The sequence below is a fragment of the Sminthopsis crassicaudata genome, chromosome 1, assembly GCF_048593235.1.
Source record: "Sminthopsis crassicaudata isolate SCR6 chromosome 1, ASM4859323v1, whole genome shotgun sequence".
Classification (NCBI taxonomy): Eukaryota; Metazoa; Chordata; class Mammalia; order Dasyuromorphia; family Dasyuridae; genus Sminthopsis; species Sminthopsis crassicaudata.
In genome coordinates this window covers 28828970-28846628 of record NC_133617.1, presented here as the reverse complement: position 1 = coordinate 28846628, position 17659 = coordinate 28828970, and the positions used below count along the sequence as shown (strand labels likewise).

Here is a 17659-nt window from a genome sequence, read left to right as displayed (position 1 = left end):
TCATAGTAGGTCTCTTTCTACATTGTGATCTCCTTATTCATGCTATCTCTCCATTCTATCACTTCACAGCCCCTTACCCAGGCTTTTCTGCCTCAACTTTTTTTTAGCAGGTGGAACGTGTAGGCGACATTGAGGAACGTGGCAAGATCCTAGTGTCCCTTATGTACAGCACCCAGCAAGGAGGCCTCATTGTGGGTATCGTGCGCTGTGTCCACCTGGCTGCAATGGATGCTAATGGCTACTCTGACCCCTTCGTCAAACTGTGAGTCACTGGCCTGGGGTTGGGAAAAGGAAACAGAAGGAGAAACATCCTATGAGAGACAGACAGTGGTCAGAAGCTCAGCATCTAGACAGGGAGCAAGATAAAAGATCAGCTAGATTGGGTTGCCAGTTGCCCACCATTTCCAAGATAGGTCAGATTCTACTTCCTTAATTTGAGGTGAAGGGTCAAAACAGGCCTGATGCTGCTGATTCCATAAAATCTGAGAGTAGGAAAGGAATTCATTAACCACACAATTCCTCTGTCTATCATGAGAATCCTTACTACAACAAACCCAACAAGTGGCTAACCAGACGTGACTGGAAGCTCTCCAATGAGGGAGTATCCACTACCACTCAGATCAGCCTATTCTTTTGGATAGCTCTCATTGGTAGAAATTTTTTTCTTGAATACAAAGTCCAGATTGGCCTCTTTTTGACTTTCACCCATTGCTCTTGGCTTTGCCCTTTGGGGCTAAGTTTTTTTCAATTACCTCCATGGACTCAAGACCCTTCAACATCCTGATTCCACCTTTTGAAGGATGAAATTATTATTAGAGCACAGCTTTTGACAAGCACTCCAGGCATCTGGATAATAGATATCTCCCATTACTACTGCATCCTGTGCCAGACTTGTGATCTGTTTCCTGAACTCTTCTTCATCTATTTCCTCTTTTTGTTCTGGTGGTCTGTAGAACATGCTGATGAAGACATTACTTTTATTTTTCCTCCACTGATCTTTACCATTTGGCCCCTTCCATACTTCCCCCTTCTGATTCCTGGATTTTCTCACATGATTATGCTTTCTTTAAAAGAAAAATTCTTACTTGCATTTTATTTTTATATCACCTTCTTTCCCAATGTCTCCTCATCCCTTGCAACCAGAGGTTCTTCCCCATAACAAAGAAGAAGAGAAAAAGATAGCTCAGCAAAATTAATGAAGCACAACAACCAAGTCTGACAACAAATGCAGATTTGAACATACTTTCTCAATATAAAATGCTATCTTGGATAGGTAAGGGATACTTAGCCAGAAATCTTGGATAGGTAAGGGATACCTAGCCAGAACCACATTCTAGACAGGGGCTACATTCTACCACAGTTTAGTAATACTTTGGGATTAACTTTGCTCCCTTACATGAAATTTGAACATTTCTTTATAAACATTTAAAATTATGGATTTTAGCACTGTCTTTCTTCTTGGATTTTGTTTCCTGTGAATTTCTGAAAATCTCTAACTCTGTTCTTTTTGATTATAACTGCCCTTTATGTTACTAACTTGGTGGATATACTTAGTGGTTTATACTCTCTAGGGACTGCTTCCTTTGTACACACAGGGCACAGTTTTTATTTTTTTATTTTTTATTATAGCTTTTTATTTACAAGATATATGCATGGGCAGTTTTTCAGCATTGACAATCGCAAAACCTTTTGTTCCAACTTTTCCCCTCCCTCCCAGATGGCAGGCTGACCAATACATGTTAAATATGTTAAAGTGTAAATTAAATACAGTATATGTATACATGTCCAAACAGTTGTTTTGCTGTACAAAAAGAATCAGACTTTTAAATAGTGTACCATTAGCCTGTGAAGGAAATCCAAAATGCAGGCAGACAAAAATAGTGGTATTGGGAATTCTATGTAGTGGTTCATAGTCATCTCCCAGAGTTCTTTCCCTGGGTGTAGCTGGTTCAGTTCATTACTGATCTATTGGAACTGATTTGGTTCATCTCATTGTTGAAGAGGGCCACATCCATCTGAATTGATCATCACATAGTATTGTTGTTGAAGTATATAATAATCTCCTGGTTCTGCTCATTTCACTCAGCATCAGTTCCTGTAAGTCTCTCCAGGCCTTTCTGAAGTCATCCTGCTGGTCATCTCTTACAGAACAATAATATTCCTTAATTTTCATATACCACAATTTATTTAACCATTCTCCAATTGATGAGGATCCACTCAGATTCCAGTTTCTGGCCAGCAAAAAAAAGGGCTGCCACAAACATTCTTGCACATAAGGTCCCTTTCAAAGGGCACAGTTCTTAAAGCTTGGCTGTGACCTAGATTCAGGATATTCTTGAGGGTTCAAAATCCTCTATCTTTTAGCCCATGAGTCCCCACAGGTGGGAAGTAGCTCAAAGCAACAGTATTTCCTGAAAAGACATTGTGATAATAGTAGATACTAAATATCCTTCCACCTATTCCCACGACATACTCTTCCAAAGTTACATATTATCAGTTGACAAACATATAGAGCCCACTAATACAGAACTACACAGGCCAATGTGTAATACAGATGGAGTAACTGATCAGGAGTCAGGAAGATCTGAATTCCAGGATTTCTTCAGATACTTATTAGCTGTTTGAACTTGGGCAAATTAGAGTAACAAAGTAGTAATAACAAAGTAGTCAGCATTTCTATGGCATTTTAAGGTTTACAGAGCCCTTTAATAAACCTCATTTGATCCTTTTAACAACTCTAAGTGGTGGATGTTATTACTATCTTCCCTCCTTCTTTTAATGAGGAAACTGAGATTAAGTGACTTGTCCAGGTTCTCATAGCTAGTGTCTAATGGTGGATTTGACTTCAGAATTTAGTTATTCCAAGTTTAGTACTCTACCCACTGCTCCATCTAGCCACTCTTCTCAATTTCTCTTTTCAGTTTCATTGATAAGTTGAAAGAGGTGGACTAGATATGTCTTTGAGTTCCTTTTCAGCTCCAAATCATATGTGGTGTCAGTAACTCCCATCTCCAGGATGGAGGTGCCGATATCCCTTCCTTCCTCTCAGGGATGCTCATGCTGTTCCCCCTGAAGAAAAGAGGAGAGAAATTTCTTTTCCAACTTTTCCCCCAGAGTTCAGAAATGATGCCCTCTCAAGGGCTGGGTTCTTTTTTTTTTATAACTGACTCTCTTGATTCAACAGAGCTTTATTCCTATTTTATTTGACTCATAAGAGGATGTGTCTTGTTCTTTAAAGGGACCATCAGTGATGTGGCTGATCTTTGGTTATCTGCCCCTAGTTCTATCCATTATTTTGGGAGAACTTCTCATATCTTATAAAGAAATAACAATATAGGTCTCGCAAAATTTCTCTATGCTCTCTTCACTGACTCAAATGCAGATGCTCTGATTTTATTTTTTGTAAAGCTTTTTATTTTCCAAAACATGCATAGGTAATTGTCAACATTCAGCCTTGCAAAATCTTGTGTTCCAATTTTTTTCTCCCTCCCTTTCCCCCACCTTCTCCTCCAGATGGCAAGCAATCCAATATACATTAAACATATGATGCTCTGACTTTAAATCAAAGCTTTCCACTGAATCCCTCTTTCTTTGCCATCCATCATGCCTTCCAACTCTTAAAATGACAGATAAGTGGGAGTTATCATCATATCCAGGCTTCACCTCTGAGAAACAGACCATCATTTGTGGTTTTCTCAGCTATTAGCCCTTAATGAGAATTAATTAATATAGCATCTCCAGTTCAGTGATGAGCTAGATACTGAGATTAAAGTGACTTGTTTTTTTCCAATTGCCATAAAAGAAATGACCTCATTTGGGTGCTGAATTGTGTTTCACTAAATGCCAGCTACAGACAACTTGATTTTAATAATCTTTCTCTTCCCCAATTGCTCTGGAAAGGTTTGTGTTTACATGACCACCTCTGAAATAAAAGCTGTGCCTGCAATATTAATCAGCTTCCAGGAATATTTAAGATGTGGTTAAGGAAAGAGAGGGTCCTCTGTGATTTTTCAGAATTTGTCTTTATATAGTTGCTTCTAATCATTTGGAGAACACTTTATATTTATATCAGAATCAAACCTTCCCTGCTATTAAAGGAAAACAATTAAATAAAAGCAATTGATTAAAATGATCACATCTGACAGCGTATGCAACACACTGGACCAGTGTTTCCTCACCTACCTTCCTTCCTTCCTTCCTTCCTTCCTTCCTTCCTTCCTTCCTTCCTTCCTTCCTTCCTTCCTTCCTTCCTTCCTTCCTTCCTTCCTTCCTTTCTTCCTTCCTTTCTCTTTCTCTCTTTCTCTTCCTTTCTTTCTTCCTTCCTGTCTTTCTCTTCCTTCCTTCCTTTTTCTTCCTTCCTTCCATCCTTCCTCCCTCCTTCCCTCCCTCCCTCCCTCTCTCTCTCTCTCTTTCTTTCTTTCTTTCTTTCTTTCTTTCTTTCTTTCTTTCTTTCTTTCTTTCTTTCTTTCTTTCTTTCTTTCTTTCTTTCTTTCTTTCTTTCTTTCTTTCTTTCTTTCTTTCTTTCTTTCTTTCTTTCTTTCTTTCTTTCCTTCCTTCCTTCCTTCCTTCCTTCCTTCCTTCCTTCCTTCCTTCCTTCCTTCCTTCCTTCCTTCCTTCCTTCCTTCCTTTTTTCTCTTTCTTTCTGTCTTTTTGTCTTTTTTCTGTCTGTCTGTTTTTCTTTCTTTTTCTTCCTTCCTTCCTTTCTTTCCTTTTTGTTATGGGCCCCTTCAGAAATTTGGTTGAGCCTGAGGACTCCTCAGAAGAATGCTTTTTAAGTGATGAGGGAGTCATACAATATTGACTCTGCAATCAGAAGGCCTGAGTTCAGCCAGTCTGTCAATAACTATTTATTACTGTGCTAAGTGCTGAGGATGCAAAAAAAAAAAAAAAAAAAAAAAAAAAAAAAAAAAAAAAGAGTTCACATTCTAATGGAGAAGACAACATGTAAACAAATATGTGTGTGTAAGATATTTACAGGATAATTGGGAGGTAATCCCAGAAGGAAGGGAAGGTGGAAGATCAAGGAAGGTTTCCTATAGAAGGTAAAATTTTATCTGAGACCTGAAGGAAGCCAGGAAAACCAGGAAGTAGAGGCAAGAAACAAATGGTCTCTCTTAGATGTTCTTTCAAGTTTGAAAGAAACTTGTATCTTTTTAAACTTATATTAATCCCTAGAGGGAAAGGTACTACAAGCATAAATATCCCCATTTTATAGATGATGAAAATGAAGGCCTGAGCATTTAAACACTCATTCACAGTTACACAGGCAGTAATCAATTACTCATTCAACAAACCTTTTGGGCCAGACAATCAGTCAATCATTCAGTGATCCTTTTGGCTGGAAACTGCATGATAGATCCCAGGAATACAAATACAAAAGGTTATATTCTACCAAAGAAACATTTTAAACATAAACATTAAACATAAAAATATGCTTAATCAATTCCCAGTTATGGTTGGGAAAATGCTTAGAATTGGGGAGAATGAGGAGAGACTACTAGAAGGAAGTCATAGAATAAACTGAGCAGCTAGGGCATAGAGAGGCTGAGAACAGTGTTCTAATCATAAAGGACAGCCTGTGATCAGAATGAAAGATGGGATATAGCAGAGGTTTTTGGGCCCCTGAATAGATTCCAGGGGACATGTGAATGTAAATGGGACAAAAAATTCACATTCTCTCCCTCCCTTTCTCTCTGTTTGTCTGTCTGTCTATCTGTCTCTCTCATATTTGGTTCTCGTGGTAATTCTATGTACTTTATTTCCTTATTTTCTATACTTAAAAACATTTTTCTGAGGAGTCCTCAGGCTTAATCAAATTTCTGAAGAGGTCCATGACAAAAAGGAATGGGAAGAAAGGAAGGAAGGAAGGAAGGAAGAGAGAGAAGGAGGGAGGGAGGGAAGGAGAAGAAAGAAAGAAAAGAAAGAAAGAAAATAAAGAAAGAAAGAAAGAAAGAAAGAAAGAAAGAAAGAAAGAAAGAAAGAAAGAAAGAAAGAAAGAAAGAAAGAAAGAAAGAAAGAAAGAAAGAAAGAAAGAAAGAAAGAAAGAAAGAAAGAAAGAAAGAAAGAAAGAAAGAGAGGGAGGAAGGAGGAAAGAAGAGGGAGGAAGGAGGAAAGAGGAGGAAAGGAGAAAGAAGGAAGGAAGGAAGAAAAGAAGAAAAAAAGAAAGAAAGAAAGAAGGAAAGAAAAAGAGAGAGACAGACAGACTAGCAATTTCTGGAATATAAAGAAAAAACAAATAGTGCAATTTGTTTGGAACATAGAATATGTGAGGGAGATTGCTGTGTAATTACCCTGGAAAGACAGGCCAGGGCTTAACTCTGAAGGGTTTTGAAGGCCAAACTGGGGAAATAACATTTTATCCAAAAAACAAGCTGGAACCCAAAACATTTACTGAATAGGGAAGTGATGTGGTCATATCTAGGCCATAAAAATATCCATTTGGAGACCATATAAAAGATGGAATGGTATCAGATGCAGGTATGAATTAGGCTGTGGCAGTGGTCCACGTAACTGGTTTTCTAAGTCAATATGCTCACTACAGGGACACCATGTATAATTTCTTTTTGAGTTTGACAACACTAGTTTAAGACATTGATCATATCTATAGGACTGTGTTCTTTAGGAAGAATTTTAATATGTTGAAGAATGCCAACCGGGGTCAATGGCCTCAATACATTGCATGTAAGGACCACTTAGAGGAACTTTAGTCTGGAGAGGAAAAGGCTCAGAAGCCATAGAAACCATCTTCAAGTGCTTAGAAGGCTGTCCTATGAAAGAGGGCTTACCTTCATCTTGCTTAACCTCAAAGGGACAAACTTTTCTATGATTAGAGGTATCTCAAAGATTTAGGTAATGATAGGCTCCCTATAGGTCCCCAAGCTAAGGCTGGTAGACCACTTTTTATAAAAATATTTATTTTGATTACATATAGTTTTATGAATTATGTTGGGAGATAAAAATCAGAGCAAAAGAAAAAAAATAAGAGATTAAAAAACAGAAGACAAAAAAAGAAGAGAACATATGCATATGTTTATTTACATTCAATCTCCTTTTATCTTTCTGTCCAAAGCCTATTGGGATTGCTTTGGATCACTGAATTACTGAAAAGAACCAAGCCTTTCATAGTTGATCATCATACATTCTTGCTGTTATTGTGTACAGTATATTCCTAGTTCTGCTTTTTTCACTCAGCATCAGTTCATGCAGATCTTTCCAAGCCTTTCTAAAATCAGCTTGTTCATAATTTTTATAGAAAAATTATATTTCATTATCTTCATGTACCATAGCTTGTTTAGCATTCCCCAACTGATAACCATCTATTTCTTTTCTAATTCTTTGCTACCACAAAAAAAGCTGCTACAAACATTTTTGTACTTTTTCCTCCTTTTCCCTCCTTTATGATTTCCTTGGGATACAGATCTAGTAATGGCACTTTTGGGTCAAAGGGTATGCACAGTTTTATAGTCCCTTGGGCGTGGTTGGTAGACCACTTGTTGAGGATACTATAAAGGAGATTCATTTTTCTGTTGTGAATTATATTGGTTTCACTGGCTTCCTCCAAATGCCAGCTAAAGTCTATCTTCTGCAAAAAATACTTTCCCACTGAATGACTGCCCATATGTTAGAGAATGGCTGAATAAAGGTATATGAATGTTATGGAATAGTATTGTTCTATAAGAAATGACCAGCAGGATGATTTCAGAAAGATTGGAGAGACTGACAGGAACTGATGCTGAGTGAAATGAGAAGAGCCAGGAGATCTTTACGTACAGCAATAACAAGATTATATGATGATCAATTCTGATGGACATTCCTCTTTTCAACTATGAGATGATTCAGGCCAGTTCCAATGATCTTATGATAAAGAGAGCCATCTACACCCAGAGAGAGGACTGAGTGTGGTTCACAACATAGCATTTTCACTCTTTTTATTGTTGTTTGCTTGCATTTTGTTTTCATTCTCATTTTTTTCCTTTTTGAGTTATTTCTTCTAGTGCAGCAAGATAATTATATAAATATATATATGCATGTATTATATTTAACATATATTTCTACCATGTTTTACATATATTGGATTACTTGCCATCTAGGGCAGAGGGTGGGGGAAGGAGAGGGAAAATTGGACAATGTTGAAAAATTGTCCATGTATATGTTTTCAAAATTAAAAAAAAAAACTTTAATTAAAAACACTTCCCCCAGATCCTCCTTAATATTAGTTCCTTTTCTTTGTTGATTATCTCCCACTTATCTTACACATATCTTCTTTCTTTGTCCATAGTGTTTTCATATTGTTTCCTTCATTAGAGTAGAAGCTATTTGAGGGCAGGGACTGACTTTTGCCTTTTTTTGTATTTCCAGTGCTTGACACATAGCAGATACTTAACAAATGCTAGTTGACTGACAATAGTCTCTGAAGTCCTTTCCACTTGTGACATTCTGATTTTTAAATCTGACCTCCATTCACCACATCCCTTGTTCCTAGCTTCCAGAAATAATCTGACTAGAAACCAGCATTTTATCTGGGAAGCTTTGACTTCAAATGTCATCTCTAACACATATTGGTTGGAAGATGTGGGCAAGTCACTTAATTTCCTAGTGTTTACTCCCTGTTCTTGGAGTCTTTCCTCATTCTTACCAGAGACTCTCCATTGGCAGACCTCTCCATTTTTCTATGTATATATTGGTCAGATTGCAACTCAGCAAGCTGGAAGGTAGATTTCTGTCCCTACTGTCCTTCTTCTTGACATGCTCCCCATCCTCATATAACTGCCATGCTTCTATTCCCTGGTACTCCTCTAGAAGAAAACCTGCTTTAGGATGACAATGGTACACGCAGTGCGGGCACTGGCATTATGGTTAGCGTGTGGTGGATTACCAGCAGGGGAGATGCGAGCCTGCCCTGATGAGCAAAGTTTCTCACTGAGAATTTCCTCCACTGATAAAACCAGAGCCAGCCCCAAACCAAAAACCAAAAAAAACCCAAAAACAATCACACCCCTATGCTCATGTACTTACTGTTGCCCCACAGCTGGCTGAAACCAGACATGGGGAAGAAAGCCAAGCACAAGACGCAGATCAAAAAAAAGACCTTGAACCCCGAGTTTAATGAGGTAAGTGCCCTCCGGAGATGCTGTTAGGTGAAAGCATGGAGAAAAGGTTAAACAAAGTGAGTTAAATGAGGCAGATCTGCCATATGGGCCAGCTCAGAGTTTGCTATCTGAGCTGGAAGGAAATTAATCTCTCCTGTTACAGATGAGAAATGTGGTCTACAGTGGTAAAGGGACTTGGCCAATGTCATGTGGGTTGAGTGAGGGTCTTCTGTCTAATTTCTGGTTCAATTCATTCTCAGTGGCAGCAACTACAAAGTGCACAGCACATTTCGTTAGTGTGGGTGCCCAAAAAGACAGAGATAGACAGAGATACAATGACAGACAGAGAGACATAGAGAAAAAGAAATACAGAGACAGAGGCAGAGACACAGAGAGAAAAACAGAGAGTGACAGAAAGAGACAGAGACAGGAAGACAGAAACAGAGAAAAACAGAAACAGAGAGAAAAACAGAGAGACAAAGAGACAGAGACGGAAAGACAGACAAAAAACACAGAGACAGAAAGAGACAGAAACAGAAGGGTGGATGGAGAAAGAGATAACAGGGATAAATATAGAGAGCTAGAGATGATAGATTTAGAAATGATATAGACAGAGATGGATGAAGATGATAAGTTAAAAATAGACATCGAGAGATATAATAAAGGAGTAACTGAATGGTACAGTGGATAGAGCACTGGACTTCAAGTCAAGAGGACCTGAGTTCAAATCCAGCATCAGACACTTAACACTTCCTACCTGACCCTGGGCAGGTCACTTAACCTCAATTGTCTCTCAAAAAAGAGAAAAGAAGAGCTATTTGTTGAAAGAAGATTTGAATTGGGATAGAAATAGCAGGTGAGAAGCCCTTTTCAGTTTCCTGTTTCTGATGATTCGGGCTCACAGGTACCTCTATTTTAGTCTTTTCTTTCTTAAAGACAGAAGGGATGTGCCTCCAGTCTGAATGATATTGTTGTTTTCTCTTAATTCCTTTTCAGGAGTTTTTCTATGATATAAAACATAGTGATTTGGCTAAGAAGTCACTGGACATCTCTGTCTGGGATTATGACATTGGCAAGTCCAATGATTATATTGGTGAGTATAAAAATTGCCATTTGAACTGAGAGGGGGACACCTGGAGATTACATAGGCAATTTTATTCTTTCTCATTCAGCTTGAAAAAGGGTCAAAGGGAAGGAACTAGGTCCAAGGACTTCTCATTTGGGGAATCTGATTTATTACAATGCTTAAAATGTTGCATTCGACAATTAACGCCAACAAAAAATTTAGATTGGCAAGAAGATCCAGATTATCCTAGATCCCAGAACCCCTTGCCACCATGGCCACTGACCTCCCCAACAGTCTAGCTCACAATGATTGGTTTGTTCCAAGGCAGACTTTAATTAGATTGATGACATGCCCTATCTCACCTTCCCTGACTTCTGCTTCCAGTCCTCACCAGTTCCTTAGCATTAAATCCCACCAGATCCTGGTTGACCTACTTTTCTCCTCTCAGTTACTTTTTAAAGAAGATTTCAGAAAAGTTCTGTTGGACATGTGAACTTCAATCTAAAAAGGCTTTAGAAGGTTGGCTCTAGAGCCAGGAAGCCCCGAATTTAAATCCAGACTCTGACATGCACTAGTTATATGAATGTAGACTGAACATTTGTCCTTTGTGAGTCCCAGTTACCTCATTTGTAAAAATGTCACAGTGATAATCTACTACAGTATTTGTAGCAAGGATTGTTTGTGACAAGGATTCCAAGATCATTTGAATACACACACACACACACACACACACACACACACACACACACATATATATATGTGTGTGTAAATATGCACATATATGTTTGTGTGTATTCTATATATGCACACATATATATGTGTATCTATGTATGTATATATCTTTGCAAACAGCATCTATAGAACTTTAATATTTGAAAAGAATTTTACAAATACCTCATTTGTCCTTTATAATAACACTGGCAATAAGGGGCTGTTATGATCCCCATTTTATAGTTGAGAAAACTGACACAGATACAGTTTATGTGACTTGCTCAAGGTCAAACAACTAGCAAGTATTTGAGGCAAAATTTAAACTCCAGCCTTTCTGAGTGCTCTAATCACTGAACTTATCACTACTATTACTCTAAAATCATAGATTTAGGGTTGGAAGATCATTCGAGAATATCTATTCCCACTTCTTCATTTTTCTGAAAAGGAAACTGAAGCAGACAGAGCTTTAAGGGCCTAGTCCAAGGCCCTACTGAGAACTTTGATATGATTCCTTATTTAGGAATAAAACTTGTGAAATTCTTAGCAAATATATTTTTTAATCAGACCTTGTAATTTATTGATTCAAAGGGAACACCCTTTAACCGACACAAATAAATACTTGTCCTGTCATATATAATCTCAGGGAGCTAAGTGACATTAGATGCATATTAGCTGTGTGACTTTCTGCAAATCACTTACTCTACATCTACCTCAGTTTCCTAATCTGTAATATGAGGATAATAATAGCACCTACCTTCAAGGGTTGTGTGGAGAATCAAATCGAATAACATGTAAAGCACTTAGCAGAGTGCTTAGTAGGTGCTTAATAAATGTTTATTCCCTTCCCTTATTCCCTTTTGAAGAATGGATAGGATTAGGATTGCCAAAGTAATGTGGGGGAATGAGGAAAAATATATATTTCAGTAAGGGAAACAGAGCAATAAATCATAATATCATATTTTTTTTCATAATATCATATTTCACATCACATTTCTGTGGTGGTAAGAGCTGACCAAGGCACTTGCTTCACCACAATTCTAGCGAAGAGACAAGAATGAAAAAGTGGCAAATTAAATTACAGTGAAGAGAGAGATCTGGCTGGAGAGGAAGGGTTGCCTGTTGGGATGCAACATCCTTGAGGGCACGGACTGTATCCTCCCTCCATTTTAGAGCTCTCTTGACACACTCAGGAGAGGACACAGGGTACAATGAAAGATCAATGAATTTGGGAGCCTGGGGAGTGGATTCAAATCTCAGTTCTGCCATTTGCTGGGTAGCCACTTAGGTCCTATAGCTTTCCTCCAAGACTCAGCCCAAATCTTAACATCTACAAGAGACCTTTCTCAGTCCTTGTTCCTTCTCTCTGAGATTGCCTCTAATTTTCCCTATATCTCATATATCTACAGATACATGTGTGTCTATATATGTGTGTGTGTGTGTGTGTGTACTTGTATATATTTATAGATTTATACACGTGTAGGTGTATCTGTGTATGTATGGATATGTAGGTGTGAGATCTTTTTCTGCCCAAACCCTCACCCTCACCATTAGAGATTAGGTTCAAACACCAACCCCAATGCTTAGGTGATTATCCATGGACAATTTGATCTCTCTGAAGCTCAGTTTCCTCTTTTAGACATCTATATATTCTCTTCTTCACAATGTAGGAGGCATGAAGAGTACTCTAGAAATATGTATTATTATTATTATTATTATTATTATTATTATTATTATTAAATGCCATTGGAGACATATGGTTGGACATTTGGTATAGAATGTCAATAAAAGGCCTTGAATACCTGATAGGGAATTGGAACCAATAAACCAGGGAAATAAGAAATCAGGAACAATTATGGATCAAGAGAGTAAGATCTAAGGATCTAAGGAAAGTAGGGGCTGTGACTTGCTGAGATGAGGATCTCATCAACTAGTACCTCTTTGCAAAGGAAGAAGTCTTTGGTCCTGAATGAGAGTTCTCTCCTTGCTGCTAAGAGATTCCTCTCTCCCTGACCTTCTCGTGTTTCCCTGCTCCAGGTGGCTGCCAGCTTGGTATCACCGCCAAAGGGGAGCGCTTGAAACACTGGTACGAGTGTCTAAAGAACAAGGACAAGAAGATCGAACGCTGGCACAACCTACAGAATGAAAACCATGTCTCGAGCGACTAAATGGGGCCCATGGGCCCCATCCTCCCACCTTGCCTATTCCTTAGCTTCTCCCTTTGTCCCCCCAGTTCTATCCCCACTGGATCCCCAAACTCCTTACTCCAGACTTGCATCTAGGTCCATCTATCTGTCTGGCTGATACAGTCTCTTCTGGCTCCCTCTGCTATGCGCACTGACTCCAGAAAGCTGCCTTAGCCTTCTTTTTCCTTACCTGACCCTACCTTTGAGGTCTCCTTCTCTCTTCTCAAATATAAGGGGATACATATCCACTCTTTACCTGTCTCTTTTTTTCCCTTCCTCTCTCAATCCTCACTCTCCCATTTTTCTTTTTCCTCTTTTTCTTTGCTATTGTTTCTCTTTCAATCTATCTTCATCTTTCTTATTTTGTCTTTTTTTCTTTTTCCTTTCCTTGTTCTTTCTTCTCTTCCTCTTGCTTTATATTTCCCTCTATCTTCTCTCTCCCACTTTTCTGCTTACCTCTCTTTTTCTCTTCCTTTAACTCATTTTCTTTCTTTCTCCCCTTTCCCTCTTGCTCTGTCTTTCCATATCTTTCCCTATCTTTTCCTCCTTCTTCTTTTTCTTTTCACTTTCTCTTTCACTCACTCCCTTTCTCTTTTTTTTTTATCATTTTTTCTCTTTCTCTCTTCCCCTATTTTCCCCCTCTTGTCCTTCCTTTACAAAGTCCTCTTTACTCTTGCCCCCCCCATAATCTCAAAGATAACAACTTGGGCTAGCGTGCCCTCCATGGGCTCCACATCCACCGACTAGGACTCAGTGCTCCTTAAATTTCTAGCCTCCCTGGGTCAGAATTTAGGAATTTAATTTGGATGTTGGAATAAGGGAAAAATCTGGGAGGGGAAGGGATGCTGACAGAGGTCAGCAAGAGTTATGTCAGTTCCATTACGACAAATGTATTTATATGCAAGTCATAGTGGATAAGTAGGGGGGAAGGATCTCCACTGTAGAGAACTATGCCCAGGTGATGTCTTCTTGTGATGTACATAGTCACACACCGAACTTTATGTTATAGTGTTTAGAATGTGATAAATCTTGGTGTATCCATTCACCAAGCAACATGCAAAAAATTGAGGTGAAGGTGAGAATTTAGGTAGAACAATCACACGCACACATATACGCACACATACATACACACAGAGTCTAGCTGATTTAGGTGTTTAAAAACTTTAGATGTAAATTATCTTGATCTTATTGAAACTCACATACACGGTAAAAGTCCTGTTTCCCTCTTTTGGAGGCAGACTTTCAAAAAAAGAGGCTCTCAGACCTTTGTAATTTTCCTCAAGATGCCTCCTCTGTCTTTGCTTCTCTCTGTGTCTCCTCCCTCACTCCACCTCTTCCCTTCTTCCTCTCCAGGGGGATAAAGTCAGAGATGCTCTCCTTAAAAGGTATCGTGAGTCTCACTTTACCCCATATCTCTGTCTTTACCTCTCCCTGTGTCTCCTTGTTCATCCCACCTCTCCCTTCTCCCTCTCCAGGGGGAATAAAGTCAGAGATGCTCTCCTTAAAAGGTATCGTGAGTCTCACTTTATCCTATACCTCTGTCTCTGCCAGATCAACACAAACAGGACCCCAAACAGGAATTCTCTCTAAGAAATTCTGGGAAATGCTGGTGATCCTATATGGAGTCCTGTTGTACATGTCAAGCAAACAACATTTTCTTCCTAGTTTCAGGGCAGGGTCTCTTCTGGATCCTCAAATCTCTGCTCCCCCTTTCTATTAAGTCAAAAGGAGCAGTTGAAACTTGAGCAGAAGTCAGCTTTCTCTGAATCTATGCTCACTGCTGGGAAGTGGGAGAGAGACTGGGACAGGACCTAGGGCCTGGAGGACTCTCAGGCTACCAGTCCATTGGGCACACTCCCCACTGTCCCTTCCTCCACACAGTCAATCAGTGAGTGACCTCCCCATTTCCAAGTCTCTTTTGATGTTGTTTGTCTGCCATTCTTGAAGATTACTGGGACATCAAGGAAGTGATGTCATGATGTGCAACTGAATTGGATTGGAGGGAAGGAGGGAGGGTTCTGCCAAGCTACCAGCTTCACTTTCTCATTGGAAACCATCTGGGTGTCATGGCCAGTTCTAGATCAGGATGGCTGGAGATGACCCTGGACGGGATGGGAGACCTTGGCTTTTTTAAGTCTCAGTTTGACTGAGGCAATTACCCAGTTAGTGATTAAGGCTAGTAAGAAAAGAGACAAAGAATGGCCTTTTTTAAAAACCAGATTAAAAAAAAAAATCAGTCTGGAATAGGAGGACCCTCAGAATTTCTGGCCAAAGCAGAAATATGTTATTTGCACACACTCTGAGCCAATCAGGGCCCAAACAAAGCAGAAATATGTTATTTACACACACTCTGAGCCAATCAGGGCCCAAACAAAGCAGAAATATGTTATTTACACACACTCTGAGCCAATCAGGGCCCAAACTATGATCAAGTAGAGCTTGCCTTGGGACCTGCTGTTGGCCAATCAGTGAAAATCAGAGTAATATGGGTTTAAGGTGTGGCCCTAGCTGTAAACCCCAAGATATTTTGTAAAGTTTCAGTGATCAAAATGTACATTTTTTCTGGAGAGAACACCTGACGGAAGGCAAAAAAAAAAATTTCTGTGACCAGGAGACAGATGAATGACCTTGCCTATTCTGTCATGTTGTTTACTAAGGCTGCTGGAAGGAACACACACAACCCTCAAAGAGGGAAGGCTTTGGTGTCAGAGGATGCACAAATGCCTTCTTTTGTTGTTAGCATTACTGGCATTGTAATTTTTGCCTCTTCCCACGTTAGAGTATTGATGGCAGAAACACAGCCCTGGCGTTTGAGAGAGGATATGATCTAATGGCTGGGTTCAGGGAAGGGGAGATGGTAGGGTAGGTTTCTCCTAACAAGGGGCACGTCTTCCAATCCTGTGGTCATCCCATTATGCTCCTTCCCACCTCTCCTCCCACCTGGAGACTCTAGAAAGATTAACCTAGATCATGCTTTTTAAAACCATCACCTTCACTCCCTATGATCAACATCTTTCAGGAAAACTCATTTCTCGCCAGAGACCCACTGGCAGCCATCGCCATTCCTCTGTGTATGTATGGGGTAGGCTGCAATTCAGCAAGCTGGCTGGTAGATGGCTATCACTGTTGCACTTCTTCCAGGCACGCTCCTCCTATACAGCACCATGACCTGCGGGTCCTGCTCCCTGGTTCTCCTCTAGAAGAAAGCATGTCTTACCTAGGGGTGGCAGCAGTGCATACACTCCCATCTGAGCTGGCATTGGCCTTCTAGTTAGCATGTGGTGATCTCCCAGCACACCTGCTGGCTGACAAGCTCTTTCCAGCAGATGTACTCCCCTGGCGTAGAGTCCTAGCGTCTTCCATTGCATGCAGACTTGGCCATATCCTCTATTTGTGATAATGTATCTAAAATAAAGTAGGATTCTCCGGGAAACAGTGTTTGGTTTTTCTGTCGCTCACTGGGGAAAAGGAGGGAGTTGAGTCAGATGTTCTCTAAGCCCCCTTCCAGCTCTGACATTTTCTGTTCTAAGATCCCTCCCAGATCTGACATCCCTATTCTAAGGCCCCTTCCAGTTCTTACATACCTGTTCTCAGAACCCTCCCAACTCTAACATTTTCTGTTCTAAGAAGCCTTTCAATTCTGACACTCCCTATTCTAAGATCCCTCCCAGCTCTGACATTCCCTGTTCTAAAGCCCCTCCCACTTCTGACATCCCTGTTCCCAGACCCCTCCCAGTTCTGACATTCCCTATTTTAAAGCCCCTCCCATCTCTGACATTCCCTGTTCTAAAGCCCCTTCCAGCTCCGACATCTCATTATTCTAAGCCCCCTCCCAGTTCTGACAGTCCCTATTCTAAAGCCCCTCCCAGCTCTGACATACATCTTTGATGCACCTTCTATAAAGGGCTAGAACCCGAGGAGATGTATTTAACCTAGATGCAAGGTTATCTAGCACTTGAGGCTAATCACCAATTGGACAATTCTCTATTAACATGTTTGGAGGATGACCCTACTTAACTATTCTGTGCTGGCTGTGGTGGGTGTGGACAAAGAGAGGGAAGTGAGATCAGTGGGTGTAGTAGGAGAAGAGTCATTCTCTTGGTGGTGGAGAGAGAGGAAAGAGGTGTGGAGATTGTTAGACCCCAAAAGACCAGGAATAAAGACTTTTGCTTATCCTGACTCCGGCTGATTCTAAGATATCCAGGGTCACAATAACAGAGGGTTTGCTAACCAATGCTGTTAGGGACAACAAGATAAAAATAGCATGAAAGTGAACTTAAATATGATATGTTTGAATAAGCCAGGGAAGATATGAACAAGATATCCTTGAAGGCCTTTTTTGAGTCTTAAGAATCCATGAAAAATGAGTTTTAGGAAGATTTCTCATTATTTCTCACAATCTCTCTGAAGAACATTGAAATCAATAATGAAACATGGGAGATGCTGGCAAAGGACCCCCCAGCATGGCCCAGCAAAACGATGGGCAAAGCAGAAGTGTGGTAGTTTGAAGGAAACATGAGCTACACAACCACTCCAAGGTCCATATGGACCCTCTGTGCCCAACCGTGGTAGAGCCTTTGGAACTCACATTGGTATGATCATTACACGTT

At 39.9% G+C, this 17659-nt stretch overlaps 1 protein-coding gene across 2 annotated transcripts in view; it reads left to right on the top strand.

The window, feature by feature from the left end:
• Positions 1–16482, top strand: part of RPH3A (rabphilin 3A) — a 179590-nt gene extending 163108 nt beyond the window's left edge. For both annotated transcript variants that reach the window (XM_074297249.1, XM_074297241.1), the window contains 4 exons: positions 108–262; positions 9029–9110; positions 10086–10182; positions 12901–16482. In XM_074297249.1, the coding sequence (XP_074153350.1) occupies positions 108–262; positions 9029–9110; positions 10086–10182; positions 12901–13031 (465 nt within the window). In that variant the 3' untranslated portion in view covers positions 13032–16482. The remainder of the gene's footprint in view (positions 1–107; positions 263–9028; positions 9111–10085; positions 10183–12900) is intronic.
• The last annotated feature ends 1177 nt before the right edge of the window (positions 16483–17659 follow it).